Source organism: Delphinus delphis, chromosome 19 (assembly GCF_949987515.2).
Source record: "Delphinus delphis chromosome 19, mDelDel1.2, whole genome shotgun sequence".
NCBI lineage: Eukaryota > Metazoa > Chordata > Mammalia > Artiodactyla > Delphinidae > Delphinus > Delphinus delphis.
The window spans coordinates 46281903-46307923 of NC_082701.1; the positions used below are offsets into that span (position 1 = coordinate 46281903).

Sequence of the window (26021 nt, forward strand, 5' to 3'; positions counted from 1 at the left end):
ATGACCCTCCGGCGGCGCGGGGAGAAGGCGACCATCAGCATCCAGGAGCATATGGCCATCGACGTGTGCCCCGGCCCCATCCGGCCCATCAAGCAGATCTCCGACTACTTCCCCCGCTTCCCGCGGGGCCTGCCGCCGGACGCCGGGCCCCGCGCCGCTGCACCCCCGGACGCCCCCGCGCGCCCGGCCGCGGCCAGCGCGGGCCGCCGCAGCCCCTCCGACGGCGCCCGCGACGACGACGAGGATGTGGACCAGCTGTTTGGAGCCTACGGCGCCAGCCCCGGCCCCGGCCCCGGCCGCAGCACGGCGCGACCGCCTGCCAAGCTGCCCGAGGACGAGCCGGACGCCGACGGCTACGAGTCCGACGACTGCAGTAAGTTTCCCACCCGCCGGCTTCTCGCCCCCGCCCCTGCGCGGCTGCTCTCGCTCCGACCTCGCCCGCCCTCGGATCCCCTGCGGTCTCGGTTCCCCCGGCACACCCCTCGCTGTGTCGCTCTCCCCGGCCGCTGTGCGCTCTCCGCGCGCCCGGCACACACAGCCCCGACACCGCCCCCGAGCAGATCGGAGAGGTGGGAAGTTTGGGGGCCCCCCGGGGGTGTCCCATTTCCGAGGCCCAGCTCCCCGGAGCCCGCGCCGCGCCCCCTCTCGGCCCGCCCGCCGGGAGCCCCGGCGCGGGCGGCGGCTTTTGTTCCCAGGCAGGGCGGAACTGCGCCCCGGGGAGACACCAGTTGCTGCTGGCCGCGTGGTCGCTCCCCTCTCCGGAGCCCGCGGCGGATCGGCCCCTCGGCCGAGGGTCGGGCTGGGCGAGAGGCAGAGGGCGCCCGGGGCCCGGGCCGGACGGCCTCCCTGGTGGGGCCGGCGGCCGCAGAGCGCGGCGGCTTGGCTGGCGTGGGGGGCCGAGGACCAGGGGACCGCGGGGCCGCTTGTCCTTTGGAGAAACCTTGGTGATTCCTCCTCCCGCGTCCGTTGGTCCCGCCGCTGCGCTCGACCGGGCCGCCGACCTTCGCCCACCTGTTACACCCGCTTCCCCGGCCGGGAAGGGTCCCCCACCCCAGCCCGCGCCTCCTCCTCCGGGGCTGAGCCCCGAGCCCCAGGGATTAGGCAAGCGCCAGGGCTCCCGGGGCCTCCGGGGCCGAGGCCCGGCCGGCTGGCGCTCCTGGCGCCTTTCTAGGCTCTGAGGGCGCCCGCGCCGGGACTGGAGGGGAAACCGAGAACGAAGAGGTCGCCGGGCGGTGCGGGATGGGTTTACGCGGGATTGGGGTGGGGATGGGCGAGCGCTGCTCGCCAGGCCCCCAGCCCAGCTGTAGCCCCAGCCGCGTGACTCTCAGAGCTGGAAAACCCGAGTCAGACGCCGGCCCTGCCTGGGAGGTGGACCTTTCCCGGGGCAGGGGTCGCTCGCCGACTTCCCCCAGGCTCGCCGGGTCCCATCCCCCGCGCAGCGCAGCGAGGGTGGCTGCGTCTGGCTTGAATGCCCACACGGGCCTCAGGCTGGGGGTCTGGAGTTTCCCCCAGAATAAAATGTGCCTCTGGAAGCTGACAGTGGGGGTGACCACTGCGGGAAGAGGTGGGGCCCGACCTCTCATCACCCTACCTAGGGAGGCCCAGGAGGTGCAAGTGGGAGGAGGCCTGTCAGACAGTGGGTCGCTCGGAGCCGGGCCTGTGCTGGGAAGCTGCCTGCTCTGCACTTTCTCGGGCCTGGACCACAGCCCTCTGGCTGAAGTCTGGCGTCCCTCCACTTTCCTGCCAGCCTGGGGAAACGGTCGGGAGAGCTTATTGCCCTCCAGGCTGTGCCCTTAATCTTCACCCCCCCCCCAGCTCCTGGCACCCTGGGCAAGGTGCACCCCCTCACTTGCTGTGTCTTTGGGCAGGCCCTGAGACCCAGGTCACCCCTTTGCATGCCCTGAATCTTCAGCCAGCTCCAGAAGAAGGGGTGAGGAACTTGTTCCCATTTCCAGCCTCTTTCCTGCTATGCCAAGGGAGCAAGCGAGCAGGGCAGGGCTTCTGCCTGGGCTTCAGGCCCTCCTGGTGCCACCCAGGGCCCTCTGATGACATACGGCTAAGAGGTGAGAAATCTGGTGGTTTCTTTTGGCTGTCCCTGAACCCACAGGCAAGGAGGGGACCCGAAAGTGCCCCATCTTCAGTCCATCAACTCTGCAGTCCTTCACAGAACACTCTCCTAGCAGCACAGAGGGAACAGGGCTGGGGCCCCGGACCCAGAGAGCTCACTGTCCTGCCAGGGGACAGACGCACTTGAGGTCAGCGGTACAAGGTCTGACACAGCCTTGCCAGCCTGAACCGTGGGCTGGCCACACCCAGGTCACCAGGGCAGTCTGCTGAAAAGACCCAAGGAGGACGGGGTGTGGCTGGGCCAGGGCCAGCTTGGCCCCCTCATTCCCTTCAAGGGGCAGCCACCCTGGGCTTAGACCCCCTCAGCGGCCGAACAAACATCCCACCATGGGAGCACAGAAATCTTGGCTCCTGCCCGTGGGGGGACCGGGTTCCGGGGTGGAACCGCTCTCTGCCCAATACTCCAGGCTTTACCCCCGTCCCAGCTCTGACAACCAGATCCCTCCAATAAGCCTGAATGATTCAAGCCAGATGGTTCATTACAGCTTTAGCCAGGGTTATGCTATTTGCTGCCCTAATTATTGGATTATGTCTGTTCTAACAAAAAGAAATTAGGACGGTTGCTCTGTTGTCCAAGGCCGAGAGTGAAGTGCTGTTTATTTATTCGGTCTTTTTTTCCTTCTCTTTAAAGCCCATCACCTCAAGGCATAAGCACAAAATTGACAGGTTCCAAATTGATCTAATAGAGGAGCGCTGATGGGGAGAAGATGCAGAAACATTATAGTTAGAAGTGTCCGCCCAGTGCCCTTCCCCTCCCAGTGGTCCACAGTGCAGCCTGGCTAACCTGGACTCCACTGCTTGCTGCCCTCCCAATGGGTCCTATGTCCCACCCTCCGCATGTGCTGCTCCCCTGCCTGAGATGCCCTCCCACCCAATCTCCACCTGGGGAAGCAGTCCATTCTTCAAAGCTGTAACGACTAGGATATTTGGGGGTTGTAGGCGACAGAAAAAAATTCAGAGTGCCTTAAACAGTGAGGGGTGTCGAGGTCATGGGGCACTGGGGTAGATTCATGCAGCCGCTCGTCAGCAGCATCAGTGGTGATGGTTCTGTCTTTCCACATGGCCATGCCCTTTTCCTCTTAGGCTGACCTCCCTCATGGTTCAAAGTGGCTGCTGCAGGTCCAGACATCACATGTAACAGTAAGATCCTAAATTTGATAAGGATCAGTTTCCTCTCCCATGTCTCAGTTTAAAAGTGAGGGAGCCTCTCCCAGAAGTCCCCAGCAGATCTGTCCTTCTGTCTCGCTGGCCAGAATTACATCTCTTGCCCATGCTTACACCTGCATGATTCAGCCTGGGCTAGGTCAGGACTGATCCCCACAGAGGCCTAGGGCAAGGATGGAGGGGAGGAATCGCTGTTAGGCCTGCCCAAAAGTCCCTCGGCTCGAATAATTTCCCCGTACCCACTGGCTGCGATTCCCTTTCCTTAGAGCCAAGTCATATGCTACCTGGACCGTATTTCTATGCACTTAACCTTATAAGACCAACTAGGTGTCGGGCACTATGCTGAGTGTGGAGGTTCCAGAATGCCTGAGACACGATCTCTGCCATCAGGGAGTTCATGGAAACCGTGACACACAAGTAGCCCAGCAGTGAGGACAGGGAGTCAGGAGCCCAGATGGGAAGCACCGGCTAGCGCAGAGTTCCCCCACAGAGAGGGCGCTCTGAGGCTGGGAGGAGGGGGGACGCAGCCTGGCTTAGTGCAAGGAGGAAGAGTCGAGTGGCTGGAGCAAGGGGAAAAGGCCTCTGATGGTGAGGCCGAAGCGGTCATATCACAGAGGGCCTTGAATGCCACACCGAGGAGGTTGAACTGAGTCCAGGTGGCAGTGGAAAATTTTTGAACAATGTAAAGCAGGGAAATGAATAGGTTTATAAAAGTCCTAACCCTCTGCCTCTGAGCTCCCGAGAAGCAGGGCTATATGATGTGTGGCTCATTCCTCTTTGTACCCCCTGCAGTGCCTGGTCAGTGCCTCAGTTTCCCCAACTATGAAATGCTTTCGACGCAGGCTTGATCATTTTCTGTGGTTCTTGCCGTGGTTTTTTGTTGTTGTTGTTGTTGTCTTTAAACTATTTCAGAGGCTGACATTTTTCTTAAAAAAACAAAACCAGGGCTGGTTTCCTACTCCCAAGGGTGTACGGGCGAGGAAGGTCCAGGTGCAAACGAAGGTCAAAATGATGCTGTCAGTCTCCGTCAGCAGAGCAGAGGGATGTGCTGCCTTAGAGGAACTGATGGGGCTGGAGCTTGATTTTCTCTGAATTAGCCCCATTAAAGCTCTATAATTATCAACAAGCTGGTGACAAGTCTCAAAGGCCCATTAGTGACCAAGCCTCATTATTTATCCAAGGATGTTAACTTCAGCCAGGAGGTGTGATTTGAGTGGCTGGAGGACAGGACCCCGTGGCTCACGCAGACAAGCACCTTCACCTGCCCTCAGGGCCCGCCTGGCCTGCACAAGCCCAGGGGGGTTTTCAACTCAGAGGCTCCTCCAGGGTGGAGGCTGAGCCCTTCCGGCTCCCCACACCCCGAGAGCAATTCTGTTATTCTCTCTTTTGTTTCTCCTTTCCACCCTCTCAAGAGTTCAGCTAAACAAAGCGGCAGAAAAAAATGTTCAGAAGCCACTAAGCTTTAAGGCGGGAGCTCTCAGGATGGAAGTGAAGAGGCTTGGATTCTGCTTCCAGCTCTGCTGTGCCACCCTGACCAAATCACCTCCCCTCTCTGAGCCTCATTTCTCCAAATGGGGAATAAAGACTTTGGGCGATGAGCTCTCTCAGAGAGCTCCACCACCGGCAAGTCTCTAAAAATGGTGACTGAGCTTCTATTTATAGACTATTATTTCTTATAAAACTTGCATTTGGAGTTCAAAGCAATTCATCAATCCCATCCTGGGGCAGCACTGGGCTTGCTCTTCCTTCCTGGGAAGTGAATACCGGTGTGGGTTTCACTGGGCAGCTTCGGGCCTTCCCTAAACACGGATGTCTGTAGAGCCAGTGGAAGGGACCCCTCTCCCCGCCTGGAGCTGAATTTCCCAGTGGGGACTCTGTCTGCCGGCTTGTCCTTCTCTGGAATTGGGAACCGGGCAGAGATCATGGACTGTGTTGTTTTAATAGATGAGCATCACACCTCTGCTCCCGTGAGAAGCTGGAGAATGAGTTGGTTTGGATGGACTGGCCGTGTGGATTGAACATCTACTCTTTGCTGGTGTCAGAGGTGTGGCCGAGGCATGGTCCCTGCCCTCGGGAGGCAAATGTCTGGGGGGCACAAGCCACAGGTTAGGTCTGAAGGGAACAGCAGACTGATTTAATGTCGTGCAAAGCCAAGAGCTTTAGAGACTATTATTACAAAAGCCTGGGCCCGGAGAAGCTCGGGCCCATGGCTGTTAGTTGTTACAGACGTGTTGATAGATCACTCCCTTACAGCACCTCACCTGCTTACCCGCACAGAGGGGAGCTAGGATACAGGCAGCAAAAGGCCGGATACACCTGGACTAAAGCACGCATGCTCTGCTCAGGGAAAAGGACTTTAGGTTCCACTCAAGGCCTATTGACTTTTTTTTTTTTTTTTTGGCTGCGTTGGGTCTTCGTTGCTGCGCGCGGGCTTTCTCTAGTTGCGGTGAGCGGGGGCTACTCTTCATTGCGGTGCGCGGGCTTCTCATTTCGGTGGCCTCTCATTGCAGAGCACGGGCTCTAGGCGTGTGGGCTTCAGTGGTTGTGGTGTGCAGGCTCAGTAGTTGTGGCTCATGGGCTCTAGAGCGCAGGCTCCATAGTTGTCGCGCACAGGCTTAGCTGCTCCGCGGCGTGTGGGATCTTCCCGGACCAGGGATCGAACCCGTGTCCCCTGCACTGGCAGGCTGATTCTTAACCACTGCACCACCAGGGAAGTCCCATGGCCTATTGACTTTTAGTTTAGACACAATTTTAACAAGTATTCTCACCTGGTTTCATAGAAGAGACAAGTAACTAGTGAATAGGAGAGAGAGCTTTTTGTGCTACCAGAGGCAAGTACTCTAACAGGAGTTTCAAGCTGACGGCAAAGGAGGAGGTGGAAAAAATGAAGAAAACCTCAAAACAGAGTGGCCACCTGGGATCCCTCGGTGGAGGAATCATGTCACATGCCCTTCTGTGTCTGGGCTGGGACTCTGACACACAGAACAGTAACCGTAGTCATAGCAATGATTCAGGTTATTCCGAAAAGTGTAAGTGACCATTTGTGTATTCTACTCACGAAGGCTGGGAGGGGAGTGATCCAATTCGGAATGAGTTCATTCCAGAAAGTGTCTCAGAGGGGCAAGTACAGTTATCTAGAAAAATCACCTAAATGGATACGCTCCTTCTATAATTATCTACTGAGTACTTTCTGTACCCCAGGCGCGGTGTTAAGGCACAATGCCATGAGGTGGATGCTGCTGTGTCTCCACTTTGCAGATGAGGAAACTGAGGCACACTGAGGCTAGATACACTGTCTAAGGTCACACAGCAAGGAAGTGCAGAGCCAGGATATGAACCCAGGGTCAGACGTCAGAGGGCAGGTCTCGCACCCTACGGGTGTCCCCGCGAGACAACGACAGAGACACTGAGCTGTGTGCCTGACCCTGTGTTAGGAGCTGGGGTGCAAGACAAGCAGTGGCTGGACTCAGCCAGCAGGCTGTGGTTTGCTCTAGACCCACACTGGGCACCCCTGGCCTCCCCCCGAGCATCACTCCAACCACTCCGCCCCCCCACCCTCTGGGTTGGCCTGTGGTTGGAATGCCCCTTCCCCCGGCCCCAAGGTGCACTGGCCAAGCCCTACGCGTCTTGCATGGCTCAGGTGAAGTGTCACTTCCTCCAGGAAGCCTGTCCTGATGGCCCCAGTTCACATCCAGGCCAGGCGTCCCCCCTGAACCCTCCATCAGTCCTGGCCCACTAGACTTTGTTTTGACCAATCCTTTTCATCTGTTCCTCCCGTTAAGCTGTGCTTTCCTCGGGGCAGGAACCCTGTCTTATTGATATCTTCGATCCTGGAGTCTGGCAGATTGTAAACACTTGGGAAAGAAAGAAAGAAAGAAAGAATGAATGAATGAATGAATTAGATGCCAGTTGACCAGCCCAGCAGCCTGCAAGGAGCATCTGGGCTTCTAAAGGCATCCTGTGAATGTGTACCTCTCGGGGGAGAGATTTGCCCCTGAGGTCTGCTCCCACCCACAATCCCAGCCTTCAGGCCGGGAACCATGTCCGTGAGAAAAGCCACAGCTGCCGCCTGTGATCACGCCCGAGGGCGGCAGCTGCATCCAATCACTGCCGCACCCTCTGCCCAGCCCTTGGGAATCACTCGCTGCCTTTTAGAGGCTGGGGGTAGCAGCACGCAGGCCCAGCTCTCTCCTCACACCCTGCGCAGCGCTCCAGAGGGCCCGGGGAGACCAGGGAGCCGCAGCCCCAAGTGCTGCTGGGGGACGGTGAGTGGGCCAGCCAGTCGGCCGGGCTGGGTCCTGCGGTGCTGCAGAGTCTGACCCCTCTGCCGTCTCGCACAGTCCTGGGGCAGTTAAGAGGCAGGGGGAGCTGAGGTGTAGAGCCCTGGCCAGTGGTTGCACCAGGAGGACAGGAACCCCTTTAGCTTAGTGTGCAGCATATGTGGCCCCACCCTGGACCAGCCACGGGCCGCGAGGCACGGCGTAGGGGTCAGGGGCCCACTGCCTGGCTTTGACTCTCAGTTCGCCGCTCGTGGTGTCTGGAGGAGACGGGCCCCCAAGCCTCCTTCCCAGGGGTGGGGGGGGTCGGCACGCAGCAGGCGCTCTGCTGGTGGCAGTCAGCGCGGTCACCGTGGCACCTCGTCCGGCCGCGCAGGGGTGGCTGACGCTTCTCCACCGTGTGGGCCCGGCATGACCTGAGCCCTCCCTGTCTGCAGCCGCCCTGGGCACGCTGGACTTCAGCCTGCTCTACGACCAGGAGAACAACGCTCTCCACTGCACCATCAGCAAGGCCAAGGTAGGCCCCACCTGTGCGCAAAGGGCGGAGGGAGTTCTTGCTTCAGTCATCTCAGCTGCTCCTGAGATGTAACTGCCTCCCCTACAGCGAGGTTTTCAGGGGAAAGAGTAGAACAGAGAAGCCAGAGAGAATGCGGGTGGGGGGCAGCTTTCAGGAGACAGAGGCCCCAGAGCTGGGGAGCTGTCGAAGGAGGGAAGGGCGGGCAGGGAGGTGACAGGCCTGTCCTGCAGGCCAAGAGGAAGGGTTGGACTTGGGTGCCTCCGGACTCCCCGAGGAGGCTCTGGATGCTGACGCCACGCCAGGCGGGGGATTAGTCTCTGGTCGCACCGGCCTGAGCTTGCTCTCTGGGTGGAGGCGTGGGCGTCTGTGAACCCCACGCGGGTCCTGCCCCGGGCTGGCACCGTCAGCTGTGTTCTCAGCCACGCTGTTCCCTTCGTCCCCACACCGCGACGCGCCCCCTGGGAGGAAGGTGCCCAAGTTGATGTTCTCCCGCAAGGTAAGGGCAGCCGTGCGGCCTGGTAGACCTCCCGGTAGAGCCGTGGAAGGGCCTGGGGCTGGCTCAGAGCAAGGAGCTTCCGGCATCGCTGCCCGCGCCCAGCCCTGCACCACCAGCACCCCAACCTGCGAGCTCCTCTGCCCCTCCTCCCGCCCTGCCCGTGGCTCTGCTCACCCAGAGGGGCGGGGTGCCTGGTTCGGCCCCGGCTGTGCCCCACCCGGCCTGGGCCGCCATGGCTGGGCCACCGGGGCAGGGGTGAGCAGTGTCCCTGTTGGGCCAGCACCGCCCCCGCCCCCTCCTCTGGGAGCTGCTCGGGCTGTGACGCAGGGCACGCCCTGCCCTCCTCGAAAGGGCTCTAGACCTGCCCTAGGCACAGAGCTGGGAATCTGATAACCCCCGGCTGTGCTGAGGTGGAAGGCAGGGTGCACGCCCCGGCAGATCCCTTCCCCTCTCCCTCCACCCAGCTGTGTAGAGGTTGTCCAGGCCTGGGGACTGGGAATGGGCACTGGCTGCCAGGCTGCTCTGGCCAGAGCCGTCCCTTCTCCTCCCCACCCAGACTCCAGGCCCCTCCTGTGCTGTGTACCCCGCCTTCCCTACCCAGGCTCTAGAGGGGCTACGTGGGTGAACTGGTGGGGGGGGTATGTGTGTGCACATGCGTGTGTCCACTTGGGTTTGTATCACTCAAGGCATTGGAGATGGGGGATGGGAGGACCCCGAGCCATGGTCGCTCCCACATTCTCCAGTTCATCCTCTGCTTAGAACCAGTTCTGCAGGGGAAGGGGTGGTGCAGGCATGGGAGGAGCTGGGGCTGGGCTGGGGTGTGGGGAGGAGCCGCAGGGGGTAGGAAGACTGAGGCTGACAGGCAGAGCCCCTCGGGGGCCCCTGGGAGGATGCCAGATGCCCCAGTGCTGGACCCTAGATTGGCCTCCCTCCCTCTAGGTAAGCAGAGCTGCCTCAGTTTGCTCATCTGTAAAATAGGGTTAATCACCCCCACCTATGTGGTGGTTGTGAGCATTAAATGAGTGAGTGCTCAGTGCCTAATGCTGTCCTGCAGGACAGGGCCTGGCAGCAGACCCCCCACCCCCACACACCACACACACACACACACACACACACGTACGTACATACGTACGTACGTATGGGCACTCATATCCACAGCAGAACTGGAAAGTTCCACCTTCGTGTGAAAGGGTGAGAGGCCTGTGTTGGGAAGGTCTGCCTCTCTGCCACAGTGCATGCAGGGCCGCCCGGCCAAGCCTCGTCCTGGAGCCAGCCCCACGGAGCAGGGCAGAGCTGGAGCCCAGGCAGCTCCCAGCACAGCTCAGATGCCTCCGCCCTCAGCAGCTTCTCCAGCATCTTCCAAGGGGCCCGGCATTTAGGGGAAGGGGGGAGCAAATGCCCCACCAGCAGGCCCCGCATCAGCATTGCCTCCTCAACTCCCCCAACAACCTTGAGACGTGGGGACTATTAACCCATTTTACAGATGATAAAGCTGAGGCTCAGGAGGCAGATGAAGTCATCCACTTACCCAGCTGATAAGTGCAGGAGCTGAGACCTGAACCCCGGCCAGCCTGGCTCTAAAACCCGTGGGCCCCTTCCCAGTAGCCGAGCAGTGCTGGTTGGAAGGTGGAAGACCCCACCTCAGATCTCAGCCCCTACCTGGGAGCTCCTCCGAACCAAGGTGGGGACGGGGGAGAAGAGCCTCAGCTCCCCTGGGAGGTGGGGGAGGTGGGCTGGTCATGAGCAGCCAACTTGCAGCTCATCTTTGCCTGTCTTTTTCCTTTTTTTTTTTTTTTTTTGCGGTACGCGGGCCTCTCACTGTTGTGGCCTCTCCCGTTGCAGAGCACAGGCTCCGGATGCGCAGGCTCAGTGGCCATGGCTCACGGGCCCAGCCGCTCCGCGGCATGTGGGATCTTCCCGGACCGGGGCGCGAACCCGTGTCCCCTGCATCGGCAGGCGGACTCTCAACCACTGTGCCACCAGGGAAGCCCTGCAGCTCATCTTTGAATGAGGCTGTGGGGTTGCCAGCTCTACCCCACACATGCCCCAGCTGCCTTCCTCCATCCCCGTGTGCCATCCCAGAAGCAGAATAGACGATTAGCACAAGCAGGAGCGAGTGTGAGGTCACCTAGGCCCCTGTTTATGGTTCCGTGAGTTCCTTGGCTGTGCACACTTGACTGGTGGTTGAGAGTGAGTGAGGGGGGGCTTCCCTGGTGGCGCAGTGGTTGAGAGTCCGCCTGCCGATGCAGGGGACGTGGGTTCGTGCCCCGGTCCGGGAAGATCCCACATGCCACGGAGCGGCTGGGCCCATAAGCCATGGCCGCTGAGCCTGCATGTCCGGAGCTTGTGCTCCGCAACGGGAGAAGCTGCAACAGTGAGAGGCCCACATACTGCCAAAAAAAAAAAAAAAAAAAGGGGAGTGAGTGAGGGTTGCCATCTTGTGGAGGGACCCTCCCTGGCCGGCCAGCTTGTGTGGCCTCTGGGGACACAGACTGGCAGGGGGCTGTGGCAAAGCCAGAGAGAACTTGAGCCTGGTCTCCAGGACACAGAATGTTTTCCCACGGCCTCAGGGAAGCGTGTGGATGAGCAGACAGAGGGTCACAAGGACCCTCGGGTCTGTGAGGGAAGTCGCAGTGCACGGGGAGCAGGGAGAAGGGGGATCGGGAAGAAGGAAAGGCCTGACCACAGCAGGAGAACGAGGGCCTCATTCAGAGAAAGTGAGTCACCTGGCCTCCAAGATAAGGAAAACAGAAAGAGTCCGATCTGACAAAGGCACCCCGTTGTCGCCTGCCCAGGGCCAGACATTTGGGGCGGCGGTGGGGGGAAGATCGCACCAGCACGGAGCCTTCCTCGCCGCCCCCATTCTGGGGGTGTGGGGCAGGATTGCTTCTGTGAAGAGGGTCATGAATGGACCCAGCCAGGAGGCCCAGGGGGCGGGGATGCCTGCTGACCCAGGTGCCTGGGGGCCTTGGCGGCTCTGTCCCCAAGCCCCCAGTTACACCCTTCGCCATTCTCCTCTGCTCAGGGCCTGAAGCCGATGGACCACAATGGGCTGGCAGACCCCTACGTCAAGCTGCACCTGCTGCCGGGAGCCAGTAAGGTAAGGGGCCCTCCTGCCGCGACTGGGGTCCAGGCTGGGCTTGGGGCACCCAGGGAGGCCCACAGCTCCCACACCCACTCAGAGCCCAAGCAAGTTGAGGGGTTCACTCCACCTCCACCCAGAGCACCCAGTCACCCCCACACCCTCTAGGCCTCCCAGGCAACTTGAGTCAGCACCACCTGTCCGCTGAGTTGGGGAAACTCCCGGGGAGAATTTCTAGGCCAGCGTTTTAAAAGAAACACTCTCAGCTGGACGTTAATACTGTGCGCAAACAAAGGGTTCTGTGGCCAGATAACACTGGGATACATTGTTAAACAGGTTTCTTTACTGCAGGATTTACCAGAGCCTTTAATGTGTTGATGGGCTGCTCTGTGATGCCCCACAAGAGGGATGGAGTAGTCAGCAACTGCCCAAATTATTTGACTACAGAACCCTTGTTCCTGCACCGGATGACCTGACAAGCAGACCAGCCCAACAGGTGCATCTATGAAAGGAGAGGGAAAAAACCATTTTTTAAATTCTCTACGAAAAGCATCAAGGTGGCCTTCAGCACTAGAAGATCAGAACGTGATGAGACTTCCTTTCGTACGTCTTACAGTTCAGTGTAGTTTTATTTGTAATGTCATGGAAGGGAAGGTCACATCTTTTCAGAATTGGGTCCTTCCCTAGCCCACAGATATCTCAAGGGCTGAGTAGGGCAGACCCCATGCCAGGGGGGACTCAACTGGAGTCCAGCAGCTTTGTTTCCAGGTAGAGACCAGGGTGGAGGCAGAGGGACAGGGGACACAGGACACAGAAGCATGAGCAGCAGAGCCCAGTGGCTGGTGTTCTAGTCCTGGCCTCCTTCTTAGAAGCCAAAGTTGGGGGAGTTCCTTCCTGGCCCTCGAGTGACCTGATAGAGAGGAAGAGTCAGCAGTGGGGGCACCCCCCTGGGCAGAGGGCCTCCCCCAACACTGCTCAGGACAATTGCAGACCAACTGGGGGGTCCCACCCCCAGGTGGCCACCCCAGGCTGAGGAGCCACAGGCTGCTGGGGCCTGAGTTAACTTTGGGGCCTGGGCTCCCCCTGGTCCGGGGGCGCCATCCCAGAAGGGAAGGCAGGGCTGCGGGAGAAAGGGCAGTGGACCTCCCACTACACCTGGAGGAGCAGGCTCCCCACTCCAGGCCTCTCTGTCCTCATGCTGCAGGGAGGACCCCCAGGGCTGTGAAGGCCACGCGACCAGGGGAAGGGGCCCAACTCGGGGGCTCAGTGACCGTGCGTCTCTAGACTCCTGGGACCTCGAGTCGGCAGTACCTGGCTGCTGAGGGAGAGAATCTAGGTCCAAGCCAGGCTTCCCAGCCGCCCAGACCACGCCTCCTGCAGACACCCTCCCCCCCCGTCCCCCCCCCCCCCGCCGCCGCCACACACCTGGGCACGCACCTGGGAGGCAGGATTCTCCTGTTGTAGTTTCCTAGGGCTGCGCTAACAAATGACCACCAACTGGGTGGGTTACGACACCACAAATCTCACACCTTCCAGTTCTGCAGGGTGCGAATCCGACATAGGTCCCACTGCGCTACCATCACGTGTCAGCAGGGCTGCGTTCCATTCTGGAGGCTCGAGGGGAGAAGCTATTTCCCCTTCCTTTCCAGCTTCTAGAGGCACCCCCTTTGCTGGGCTCGTGGCCCCTTCCTCCATCCTCAAAGCCGGTGTCGCCTCTCTGACTTTCTCCCCTTGTCACGCTCCTTCGGACTCTTCTCTCGCCTCCCTCTTCTACTTTTAAGGGCCCTGTGATGACGTGGGACATGGCCCACCCACAGCAGCCGGATAAACCCCCTGTATTGGAAGTGCAGCGTCTTAACCACTGGATCGCCAGGGAAGTCCCCAATCGGCCTGTTTTAAAGTCAGCTGATTAACAACAGCGTTAATCCCCCTTTGCCAGGGAAGAGCACTTATGCACTGGATCTGGGGGATTGGGATGTGTTTGGGGCCATTACATTGCCCATCACCCTCTTTGACACTCAGAGGATCCTTTTTGCTCTCTCCAGGCAAATAAGCTCAGAACAAAAACTCTCCGAAACACTCTGAACCCCACGTGGAATGAGACCCTCACTTACTACGGGATCACAGACGAAGACATGATCCGAAAGACCCTGCGGTGGGTGAGACCCCAGGCCGCCGGCTCCCCCACCCCACCCAGCCTTGTCCACAGGGCAGGCCCTCCCCACATCCCCCGGCCCACCGCCTGCAAATCTGCACTGACTTTGGCAGCAAATTGAGAGGCCCCTTGCCCTCCAGGATCTCGGTGTGTGATGAGGACAAATTCCGCCACAACGAGTTCATAGGGGAGACACGGGTGCCCCTCAAGAAGCTGAAGCCCAACCACACCAAGACGTTCAGCATCTGCCTGGAGAAGCAGCTGCCGGTGAGTGGGCCACGACCTCCGGTCTTGGGCTCTGCAGCCGTCCAGGGCCCACCCTGCCGTGAGCGCAGGGCCAGGAGCATTTATTGAGCACCTACTATGTGCCTGGCACAATTGCAGGTGCTGGGGAGACAGATAAATCTCCCTGCCCTCATGAAGTTTGGGTGGGAGACAGACAAAAAATGAAATAAACGACCCAAACAGATAGTCTGTTCAGCAGGGATCAGGGCCGAGAAAAAAAGCATGAGAGGAGTCAATGGGTTAGACGGGTGCTCTGGAAGGGCTCACCTGGCGAGCAGGGAATATTCCAGGCAGAGGGAACAACAGGTGCAAAGCCCTGTATGGAAAAGCGCCCAGCATGTGGGAGGCACAGGCGAGAGGTCAAATGAAAGGGGCAGAGAGAGTGAGGGGAGGGGGTCCTGGGAGCTGAGAGCAGAGGTTGGGGGTTGGAGATGCTGGGAGGACTCTGGCCTTATCCCTGAGTGAGACGGGCCACAGGAGGGTGCTAGGCAGGGGCCAAGGCATCTGAGGACTTAACAGGCTCCTCAGAATGGGAGGGAGTGGAGGGCCAGGGCGGGGAGACCAGCAGGGTGGAGGGAGGAGCAGGACCCAGGCCTAGGCGGGGCAGCAGTGGAGGCAGGAGAAGGGCTGAAGATCGGTATCCTCAGGCCTGGGGCCCGAGGACCTGGGAGGATGAAGGGTCATTAACTGGGATGCGGAGGACCATGGGAGGAGCAGCTGGGGATGCTCGGAGCACAACTGGAACATGTTAGGCGTGAGGTGCCTGTGAGATACCCAGAGGAGACAGAAAATCATTCTTTCCTAGAAATTGCAATTGTTTGAAAACGTCAAAACCAATTTTGCCCCCGGGTCGTCTGCAGCAGCTGAGCCCTCCCAGAGTCTCTGAGCAATTTTCCCCTCCGCCTTCTCCTCCCTGTTCCTTCCCCTCCCCAGGCCTGCCTTCACCCAGTTCAAAAGGGCCAGGAGGGGTTGGCCAAGAGGTCCAAGGCCCGGGACCCTAAGAAACCTATGCCTTCAGGGACTGCATGGTGTTCAGGGCACAGTCCCCTCCCCAGGACAGTTCCCTACCAGAGGTCTGGGCAATAGGAAAGCTCAAGAGGACAGTCCAGCAGCTGTCCCCCGAGGGCCTGTACCCCTCCCCCATAGGGCCCCGAGACACATGCTTAGCAGCCTGGCCTGGAACGAGTGACCTGAGGTCAGACCTCCCTCCCAGAAACCCAGCTCTGTCTTTTTGCATAAGTTGAGGAAATTGTATTCCATTGTCACGTTCTCTCCCACTCATAGATATTTGTGTGATGGAGATAACCCTTCTAATTTTATTATTAGTCACTAACCATAGGTGACCCAGTTTCTCCAAATAATATATGTCACTTATAAAAGGCAACACCAACTCCTGCTGGAGTTGTGTTTCTGAGTTTTGATCCCTGACATAAACAAACACCTGTGTGGTGTGTGAATTGTGTGTGAGAGCGTGGAATGCATGTGTGAGCACCTGTTTCATGCACGGGGGGGGATGTGCGTGAAAGCATGCATGCTTGTGCAGCAGGTGTGATCAGGGACTTGCTTAGCCTTGCTTGAATTTGCTAGGATCTCACTGGTCCAGTTCAGGGACCCACAATGACAAGGGTACAGTTCAGAAAAATCAATCGGCAGTGAAGTTTCATTTTGATGATACCTTTCAGATTTTACATAGCCTTGTAAACCTTATTCGTTCTCCGTAAATACTGAACGATGCCCAGTTCAATGGTCTGCATGTGAAACAATCCAAAGTATATCCTACCCTAAAAAAACAGCTGAAAATATCCCGGCTCATTTATACTGTTTAATTTTCACACATCACAGCTGCCACAAGAGCCATGGTTTAGTGAGGCTGTCATACACAAAGCGCTAGCCCCGAGTGGCAGGTAGTTAAATCTCATCCGCCTCCTCTGAGCCACGGGTACAGGCTGCCTGAGCACTGTGTTGAGGAGATACTGAGGCTGCATTTGAGCTCCGGGTGAATTCAGTCATCAGCTAGCCATGTCTGCTCTGGGTGTGGGAGTTGGGGAAGATAGTCGTTCTTCACCTAACAGGAGCCCCATCTACAGAGAGGTGCAAGCATGGCCCCTGCCCAGGAGGGGCCACGTAAGCTGCCCTTTTAGTGCCAGGCAGTGAACAGTCCAGAGCAGAGGGACCGAGTGCAAGAGGAGCCTGGCAGAGAAACCTAGGAGGGGCCTTGGGGGGTCATAGGGCTCAGGCTGGGTGGACCGAGGGTAAAGGAAAGGGGTTCCAGGTGAGTAGCAGCTGGAAGGTAGAAACAGGTGGTCTCAGGAGGGTGAGGAATGGTCTCAGTGGGCTGGCTGGGGTGGGGAGGCCACACAGTGAGGCCTGGAGTTGAGGTCTGATCCGAGGCAGGTGCTAGGCAGGGCAGGCCTAGGCCACACCCCACCTGCCTCCTAGCTCCCCCTGGGGTTAGGAATGTGCCTAAGACGCTCCAAGAAGCACCTTCCAGGGGGCCAGGGCCAGGGTGACCCCTCACCACCCAGCGGGCTCCGTTTGGCCCGGGCCTGTGGCTGCAGGAGAGGTGGGAGCAGGCAAGGACAGCTGAGTGACCACCCACCTGCCCCACAGGTGGACAAGACAGAAGACAAGTCCCTGGAGGAGCGGGGCCGCATTCTCATCTCCCTCAAGTACAGTTCGCAGAAGCAGGGCCTGCTGGTCGGCATCGTGCGCTGCGCACACCTGGCTGCCATGGACGCCAACGGCTACTCAGACCCCTACGTGAAAACGTGAGTGTGCAGCCCAGGCCAGCCGCCTCCTTCCCCACTTCCTCACCTCCAGGGACTAGGGAGGTCCATGCGTCGAGATCAGTAGTCCGTGTGGCAAGTAGTTGTGTGAAGCACAGGGGGTGCTGTGCCCACGAGGTCATACTCTTCTGCGCTCTTTGGGCAACTCTGTGGGTTGAGTCTGGCCAAACCCATTTCTCAGATGAGGAAACCGACGTCCATAGCAGTTGAGTGGCAGCCCAGTCACACAGCTAGAGAGCAGTTATCTCCTGATGTTTGGATCAGGTCTCTCTGTGGTCACGGGGCCCAGGAAAGGCTGTGAGCAGGTTGGAGGAGGGGACAGGAGGCCAGGGCTGGGCACATGTGGGCAGTGTTCTACGGTACCACAGACACAGATAGGGGTCCACCAAACCCTGACAGGTGGGGCTTCTGGTAGCACTGGGGAGAGACTTAACTCAGGGGCCCCAGAGCTGTGAACCTGGGTCAGGACAGGCTGTGATCCTAGCTCAGGCAGGAGCTGGTGGCCATTTGGAGAGGGATAAAGCCTGTGTTTTGGTGACCACCGTCTGTGCTTCAGTGCGCTCCACAAACAAAAGATGGACGTAGCGAGGTTGTCTTGAAGGGTAGGACTTGGGGAGGAATTTGGCTCAGCAGAAAGGAGGTGTTTCTGCTCAGGGAAAGGGACAGAGGATTTAAGATAGTTCAGAAGGAGGGATGGTTCTGGCCTCAGGAGACAGTAAGGAGGCCCAGGTGACAGAGGCCATCACAAGGACTACTGGTTTTCTGCTCAAAAAACAATGTTGGGACCCAACTTCAACCATTAGCAAGACAGTGATTTCCAGTGGATCAGAGACCACTGGGAACGGAAATGCTGTAATAGCTCAGAAGACAATTAGACTCTTTAAAGTGGAGGGAAAGTAAGTGATACTCGGTAACCTAGAAAGATGCGTACGCCCTGTGGCCGCATCATTTCCCTTCCAGGTCTGCGTCCTAGAGACCCAGGCCCTGGCATAAAGCTGCTTTTGCAGCATTGCTTGATAGCAATAAGATGGAAATAGCCTAGTGTTCATTAGCAGATTAATAAAATGTGGCATCTGTGTACAGTGGAGTACTATGCAGTTGAAGTGAATAAATGAGGGAGGTGAATGAACGTGGACAGAGCTATGCTGAGCCCAAAGCAAACTGTAGTGGGGGGGGCACCAGTGTGATACTGTAGTGATTGTCTCTGGGGAGGGAGGACGGGCCTCCACCTGTAACTGTGATGCTAGAGGGTTTTTTTCTAGTTTTTATTTATTTTTGGCTGCGTTGGGTCTTCGTTGCTGCGTGCTGGGCTTTCTCTAGTTGTGGCGAGCGGGGGCTACTCTTTGTTGCAGTGCACAGGCTTCTCATTGCGGTGGCTTCTCTTGTTGTGGAGCACGGGCTCTAGGTGTGCACGCTCAGTAGTTGTGGCTCACGGGCTCTAGGGCACAGGCTCAGTAGTTGCGGCGCACGGGCTTAGTTGCTCTGCGGCATGTGGGATCTTCCTAGACCAGGGCTCGAAGCCGTGTCCCCTGCTTTGGCAGGTGGATTCTTACCACTGTGCCACTAGGGAAGGCTGGTGTGAAATTTCTAAATTGGGCTCAGTTCCCACCTGCCAAGTTGATAGGAATTCCAGGGTCTCATGCTGTGTTATCCAGAAAATAGGGTCTCACCTCGTACAACAGAGGGTCCAGCCACCTCCCACAGCCAGGGAGAGGTAGCCCTGGTGGGGCCTGTCCACCATGCCTGGGGCTCCCCCGCCACAGGTGTGGTAGTTGCTGGGCCCACCCTCCAGCCATGGGCCGGGTCAGCGTGGCCTTTCAGACAGGCAGCTCTGTGCGTGGCCCCGTGTATCAGAGGGAGGCCCCCAGCAGCCTAGAAACCCGTACATCTGATTGAAATTCCCTGGGTGAGCTGCAGGGGCTGCTGCTCAGGCCTCCTCAGGGCTCCCTATCTCTGAAAGGCCCCTTCATGGACCGTGGGCCTTCTCTTTGCTAAAAGTAGGGGAAATAAAGGCACAGGTGAGATTCCGAGCGGAGCATCTGGGGCCCTGAGAAGAGAGCTACATGGAAGTGCCCGGTGGAGGTGGAGGATGCTGAGGGGCAAAGCTAGATGGGCCAAGGCCTTTTGTCGGCACCCTTATTTTTATAAACTTCACCCCAGATGACAGCTACCTCAGTTTCCCCAGGCTGGAAGCTGACCCCAAATCCAGTTCTTCAGGGTCTGCTGATAGTTAACAAACAATCATCAGTAACACATACCAAGTAATTGCTGGGTGCCAGGGCTGTGCTAGGCCTCTTTGAAGCCCCCCAGCAGCCCTGTGCAGTACTTACCATCTCCATCTCACACCCAGGGGCACTGAGAAAGCTCAAAGCAACTTGCTGTGCTGCCCTGGGCAACCCCTTCCTTCGCCAGCCCTCTGCTGTCTTCTAGGGGCCTCACGTGAGCAGCAGTTGCTGTGCAGAAGGGACCAGCGGTGGCACTGGTAGGGAGGCTCCCTGAACCCTGGTGGCCAAGGCAGGAGGGAGTGCTGATAGGGAGGGTGAGCAGCCATGGGCGGGCCCCTGGAACGTGGCCAGGGTGCACTTCTCGCCCACAGAGGCCACGCTCCCTCAGGAAGCTCCCCTGCATGCAGTGGTGAGGTGAGGCGAGAAGGGACTCCAGGCAGGGAGACAGCATAGACAAAGGCCTGGGGGCAGGACAGGGGATGACCCCTAGCTGGGGCCTCATGAGGATCACTAGACGGACACTGGCCGTGCAGCGCTGAGGGAGCCTGGGATAGCTTCCCTTCAGGGCCTTCCGGAGGCAGGGCTGGGAGACACTCCCCCTGTGCAGGACCGCCCCCATCCCTCCTCCTCGCCCCCAAAGTAAAACAGGCATAGACGAGTCAAGAAGTGCGTGGAAGCTTGTAAGGAACGCAGAAATTCACCATCTCTGGGTAAGGGTTTAAGGGAACCCCCAACCTATTTAAAAAGTCATCTTTATTGAGGTATAATTTACATCCAGTAGATTTCTCCCCTTTTGAAATGTGACTGACTGAAGTATACAATCTTGTCACCACCACCATGGTTAAGATCCAGATACCATCACCCCAGAAAGGTCCCCGGGCCCCAGTCGACCATTTGACTTGTTTTCTGTCGCGACAGTTTTGCCTTTTCCAGACTGACTTATAAAGGCAACTCCTACATAACCTAATGCTCTGGGGAGCCAGCCACGTGGTGCCTGAGCCCAGAGTTCGGTCTGTAGGTCTGCATTGCCAAGTAGTCGTCTGTCAGGTCACTTCCTGTTGAAGTGCGTGGGGGCTGGTCCCAATTTCTGATGGCTGTACAAAGCTGCTAAGGAACAGGCTTTTGTGCAGACCTGTGTATTCATTTCTTTCTCCACCCCCAACTTCTGTTAATACATATTTTCTAGTGTTTCTATAACGAACCAGTATTTCTTATGTAATAACAATCACAACTTTTTAAAAAAGTGCACAGAAAAGCAATAATAAGGTACCACTTTCTATGTTCACGGATCCCACCCAGTGCCAGGCATCAATTTGGGTACCAGGAAGCTGGTGGTGGGTGAGACAGATGTGGTCCTGTCAGCAGGAGCACGGCAATTGTCACTAGTGTCCATGCAAGGACAGGGTAAGAAGCTTTGCAAAGGACAGGGCCTGGCTTCTGAGCACCATCCCTGTGCAGAGCAACTGTGTGACCCTGGGTGAGTCCCTCCACCTTTCTGAGCCCCAGATGAAGACTGCTGTTCTGCATCAAAGTCTAAGGAGCTGATGCCCGTGGAGGGAGCTGGCCCGCAAGCAGGGCTTCCCTCCTTCCCTTCAGGAAGCACTGCTGTCACTGCCCAAAAGACCTTTTTTCCTTCCTCAAAGCTCCAGTGAGGTAGTGGCAATGGTTGTACAACTCAGCTACTATGCTAAAAACCGCTGCGTTATACACTTGAGAAAGATGAATTTTATAGCGTGTGAATTCTATCTCCATAATCTGCTATTACAAAAAGAAGAGCTCTAGCAAGGGACCAACTTTGCTAAAAATGTTTTTCTGGTGGGAAATGAGAGCTGTGAAAATTAGACTTCCAGAAATAAAGAAAATCCTCTTTCCTAGGGGATGGAGGGGCTCAGTGATGTCAGGAATGGGCTGTGAAGAGGTCCAGGTGATGAAGGACCCACTTGCTTCTCCCACTGCACTGACTGCTCACCTTTGTCACAGAGTAGTGCTGGGGACATCCGAGGGTTAGGATGAACGGGAGGCCTGGGAATCTCTCTTCCAAGCCCTGCTGGCTCCATGTGTGCTCAGTATCTTCTCACTCTCTGCCTATTGATTGGTTATAATTCCAGATACCTGAAGCCAGATGTGGACAAGAAATCCAAACATAAGACAGCGGTAAAGAAGAAAACCCTAAACCCAGAGTTCAACGAGGTACGAGAGGCTGGGGAAGCCATGAGCCACTCTCTCTCCCTCAGGACAGGGGACCCCGGAGGGACTGGGTTTTTCAAGGGTCACTGTGGGAGCTGGAGGTTGGAGAGGGACTGACAGGAGAGCCCCCAGCCGTGAGGTAGGAGGACTGGTGGAAGAAGTGAGGCCAGGCTGAACCAGGCCAAGGTGGTGCAGACAGAAGTGAGGAGCGGCCTGGAAAACTCTTCGGAGGATTGAATTGATGGGATTGTAGCCATGTTAGATGTGGAGGGGGTGGTGTGAGGATGTGAGCAGCCCCAGGAAGGTGGGGGCAGATAGATACCCAGGTCCTCAGCCCAGGGGGTGGGTGCAGCCAGAGAGGAGCTCCAAGGAACGAGATGAGGGAGGGGAGCCTCTGACAGAGCCTGAGTGACTCGGGTGCAGGCAGAGAAGGCCGAGGAGGTGCTGCCAGGGAGCGAGGGGGACACCAGATGTTGAAGGATCCTGGAAACTGGTGGGAGAGGGTTCCACAAAGAAGGGAGTGGTCAGCAGAATCAGACCCAAGAGAGATCAAGCATGCCAAGGCCGCCAAGTGTGCGCTGACTTGCAGTAAGGAGACTCTTGAGGATCCTGAGAAAAGCAGCTTCAGTGACAAAGGGGCAGGTGGGTCAGAGGGAAGGGGACCCTGAGGATCTCAGCTGGGCTCTCAGATGGAAGTGGGTGAGATGGGTGAGAATCCATTATCATCCACTGCTGTGCACTGCCCACCCTCCCGGCCACCAGCCGACTTACAGGCCGTGTGTCACTGGTCCTGACACTCCCCTTCTGGCCACCAGGAATTCTGTTATGAGATTAAGCACGGGGACCTGGCCAAGAAGACCCTGGAGATCACCGTTTGGGATTATGACATTGGAAAATCCAACGATTTCATCGGTGAGAGGACACGATGGGAATGCTCTTTAGCAACATGCCCATCCTGGGTTCAGCAAAGGGCAGGGGCCCTGAATCAGGCCACAGTCCTGCCTTCCTGGCCTGTGGGGAAAGTTGGGGCCATAGACATGATCCAGCCTGACCCCATGTGACAGAGAAAAGAGGCCCAGAGAGGGAAAGAGGCCTGGCCAAGTCACACAGCAGTCTGTGGTGGAGCAGGGGTAAGAGGTGATGATGGTCAGCCCCTCAGGCTGGACTCTGAGCCCTCGTGGCCCCACATTTGTGGTGGGCTTGGTGGCTGTGCAGTGGAGCTGCCCTGGCACCAACACAGCCACTGTGCTGCCCCGCAGGTACTGCTCTGGTCCTGGGTAAAGGAAGAGCAGGATCCCTGGGCCCTGACTGGGGGAGTGGGGGCTCCACGGTCCACCCTCAGAGCAGGTGGGCAGGGAAGAGAGTCTGGCCGTGGAGCACAAAGTCTGGGAGGGGTGCCAGGGGGTACTGGCTCCAGAGAGACCCTGAGAGTCAGAAGTCACCGTGTCCTGGCTGCCTCTCGGCTCCCCTCTGCAGGCGGCGTGGTTCTGGGCATCAATGCCAAGGGCGAGCGCCTGAAGCACTGGTTTGATTGCCTGAAGAACAAGGACAAGCGGATCGAGCGCTGGCACACGCTCACCAACGAGCTCCCGGGGGCCGTGCTCAGCGACTGACCCACCCCACCTGCCCGCTGCACCCACCCCTGCCCGGCCCAGCACAGGCCTGGCCCTGGGCTTCCTCAGCTGCCACTAAGGGCCTTGCCCCCATGTTTGGGGAGATCCAGGACGCCTGCTTGGACACAGAGCCACTGCAGCCCCCGCTTAGAGGCCATGAAGGCCCAGCCCCTCCGAGGGACAGCGAGGGGCAGAGAGCTGGGCCTGCTTTCGCCCCCCTGGGGCCTGAGAGGACCAGAGGTAGAAGAAGAGGACCCTGGCCTCAGCACCCACCCGGAGGAAGCAGATGGGGCTGTCCAGAAGACAAGGACCCTACTAGAGGTCAGCAGTGAGTCGCAGGGGCCTCCAGGCTGAGAGAGCGGGGGTACCATCAGGGAGAGGGGCAGTAAGAGAAGAAGACTTTGGGCAGGGGCAAGACAGGACGCTGAAGAAAGTTCATTCCCAAGAGGAGGTTCTGACTACATCTGCTCATCTCTGGCATGACCGGGTGTGGGGGGGGGGGGAAGTTGGCCTGAGAGCCAGGAGTCTGGTAAAGATCCTGGAGCTCCCAGTGAACGTGGGCACAGGCCAAGCGCTTCACTCAATGATCCCACAGGCCCCTGGGGATGAATGAGACCCTGGGCCTGCCCTCAGGGAGGTCCCCATCTAGTCAGGGAGCTAGAAACAAACCATTACAATGGGGTTGTGAGGAATGCCAAGGCCAGCCTGACCCACCTGCACGTTCTGTGGACTCTGCTGACTCGGCTGGGAGAGCAGGGAGGGGTTCCTGGAGGAAGTGATGCTTTAGCAAGGCCTTGAAGGGTGAGTGGCGTTTCTAGGCAGACAAAGGGGAAAGAGCAGTGTAAGCAGTGGGAACCATATACAAGGCCTGGAGGGGAAAGGTGATTTGGGCCAGGGGCACTGCTCTGGGAGAGGGAGCAGGGCTTGTCGGGGGCAACAGCACTCAGTCCTGCTCCCACCCCACCCCTAGCTGCCAGGCCAACTGGGCTTGTAGACATAGGGGGAGTGGCTTAAACTGATGTTGTTGCACGGTCAAGTTCAGTTCTCAGACCCAGCTCTCCTACCTTTGATCTTTCTCCTCCTGAGGAAGCTGGAGGATGGATCCTGCCTCTCACTCCAAGCTTAAGCATCAGGTCAGCTGCAGTCAAGAAGAGAGTGAGTCTGTTTTTCTTTGCATGAAAAGAACCAAAAAGTCCTCCTTGTTCTTACCCTCCTCTCCCCTTCCCCCACCCCCCCACCCAGGGCCCTTCTGGGTTCAGGGTTGGGAAGTGGGGAGCCCCAGGTGGCTGCCCCTGCATCCTAGCCCTACTGAGATCCCTTTCAGGAGTACTCAGCAGCAGTCCAGGGCCTTGTTTCTGGGAAGGGCTGGTTCTGTCTTCCAGAAGCTAAGAGAGAGCCCCCTGCACCCTGGGTGAAGGTCTCCAGGAAGGGGGTGAGGGCATCAGAATCTTGGGCCCAGGCTTGAAGCCCCAAACTTTTCCTGCCAACTAAGGGGCCTTCAGGAACGCTGGATGAACAAATGCAGAACCCAGGAATTTCTGTGCTCAACCCATCACTGCACTGATGGGAAACAAAGCCCAGAGAGGGAAAGTGATCTACCTGAGGCCTTCCAGCCCTACCACAGCTGGGGCAGACCAGGTTCCATGGCCCCTGCCCCACCACCTCCAGCCCAGAGCTCTGGACACCACACCTACACCAACGCTTGTACAGGGCTCACAGGGGCACTGGGGCTAGACCTTATGCTGCAGACACAAAGCACATTACCATCTGAGGCCTGGGGTGATGATGTGAATCCCACCAAGTGCCCATCAGCCTTTTTCCATTTTGCAGGGGAAACAGGACTCCAGCCCCCATACAGTACCTGGCAAACTTTGCTGGTCAGGCAGTCCTGGTTTTCCCTAAGGAGGCTTTGTGTGTGGTAAGGGTTTTACAACCACTGTCGTCTTGATGAATCTTCACAGCCCCGTGAGATGGGTCTAACTGCCATCTGACAGATGAGGAAGGAGAGTCAGAGAGGCTGAGTCTATTTACGAGGAACCTCGTGTCTGGGTGAACGCTGGGTTATCGTCTTAGCTTTGCCTTTTGGGTGGGGGGCAGGTTTCTCATTCAGAGAGGAGCTTCACAAATTCCCTGTAAACACACGGAAATGCTGAATGGCCAAGTTAGAAGTACACCTAGAGCCTCACCTAGTACAACTTCCTTGTTAGACACATGGGGAAACTAAGGCCACTTAGCGCCACTTACTCGCGCCACAGAAGTAGCAAGCAGAAGGGGCCTACACAGGACCCAGTGGGGATAAGAACCCAGGACACCTGGCACCTAGTCCAAGGCCTTCTACTGCCCTAGACTGTGCAAGAGCAGATTTGGTCCTTAACCATGGTCGCAGCTGACCACAGGGACAGTCAGCTGGGAGGTGGGGCTCCTGGACAGCTAGCCCGAGTGGAGGATGGGGCACTGGGTAGAAGACCTCCCAGGGAGAACCTTCACTAGGACCCTGGCACTGTTCTGGACCCCTTGCAGGTTCTATCTCTGTTTGTTAGAGAAAAAGGCGCTTTGAGAAGCTGCAGTGTGAGCTCTCCCTTTGACCCCAAGCTGGCATCTTTCCTCTGGTCCCTCAGCCCCACAAAGACGGTGAATTTGACGCCAAACAAAACAAAGTCATTCCAAAGTCAGATGTCAATAACCAGGGGGTCACCAGGTGTGGCATCCACCGCCACCCCCACCCCCTGCCTAGTCTCAGCACCCACCGCCACCACTAGCCGATCCCCCACGGGCCCGTCTTCCAACCCTGAAGCGGTAACCTCCTGACCTCTAGTGGCGAGAGCGAGGAACTGCATCTCCTGGCCCGAGCATGTCCTCCCTTTGTTCGTTCTCCAACCGAGAGAACGTCCCGATGCATGGACTCCGGCTGTCTTCGGCGCAGACTCGTGCACTGCTTACCACCGTTTTGCTATCATGTGACGGCTGCAGAAACAGTCCTGAAACTGCAGCCCCACACACAATTTTTGTACTTTTGTCTGACCTACCCGAAGGTGTCCTTTTTAAGTCTTATTTGTTAATATTTATAATGACATATAATCCAAAGTAAATGGAAACGTTCATTGTGA

General features: G+C 57.8%; 1 protein-coding gene across 2 annotated transcripts; it reads left to right on the top strand.

The window, feature by feature from the left end:
• Positions 1 to 26021, top strand: DOC2B (double C2 domain beta). 2 transcript variants are annotated; one of them, XM_059997982.1, is made up of 9 exons: positions 1 to 373; positions 8006 to 8085; positions 11607 to 11681; positions 13709 to 13818; positions 13959 to 14085; positions 16714 to 16871; positions 21223 to 21304; positions 22117 to 22213; positions 22778 to 26021. In XM_059997982.1, the coding sequence occupies exons 1-9, from the start codon at positions 1 to 3 to the stop codon at positions 22912 to 22914; spliced, it is 1239 nt and encodes a 412-aa protein (XP_059853965.1). In that variant the 3' UTR covers positions 22915 to 26021. The 2 variants fall into 2 exon arrangements, with proteins under 2 accessions (XP_059853965.1, XP_059853964.1); XM_059997981.1 differs by lacking the exon at positions 22778 to 26021 and having other exon boundaries at positions 22117 to 22362.

Coding starts and splice junctions, on each gene's coding strand:
- DOC2B (XM_059997981.1), top strand. CDS start 1: ATGACCCTCCGGCGGCGCGGGGAGAAGGCGACCATCAGCATCCAGGAG. Junction 13,819..13,958: donor ATGATCCGAAAGACCCTGCG/GTGGGTGAGACC, acceptor CTTGCCCTCCAG/GATCTCGGTGTGTGATGAGG. Junction 21,305..22,116: donor TAAACCCAGAGTTCAACGAG/GTACGAGAGGCT, acceptor TCTGGCCACCAG/GAATTCTGTTATGAGATTAA.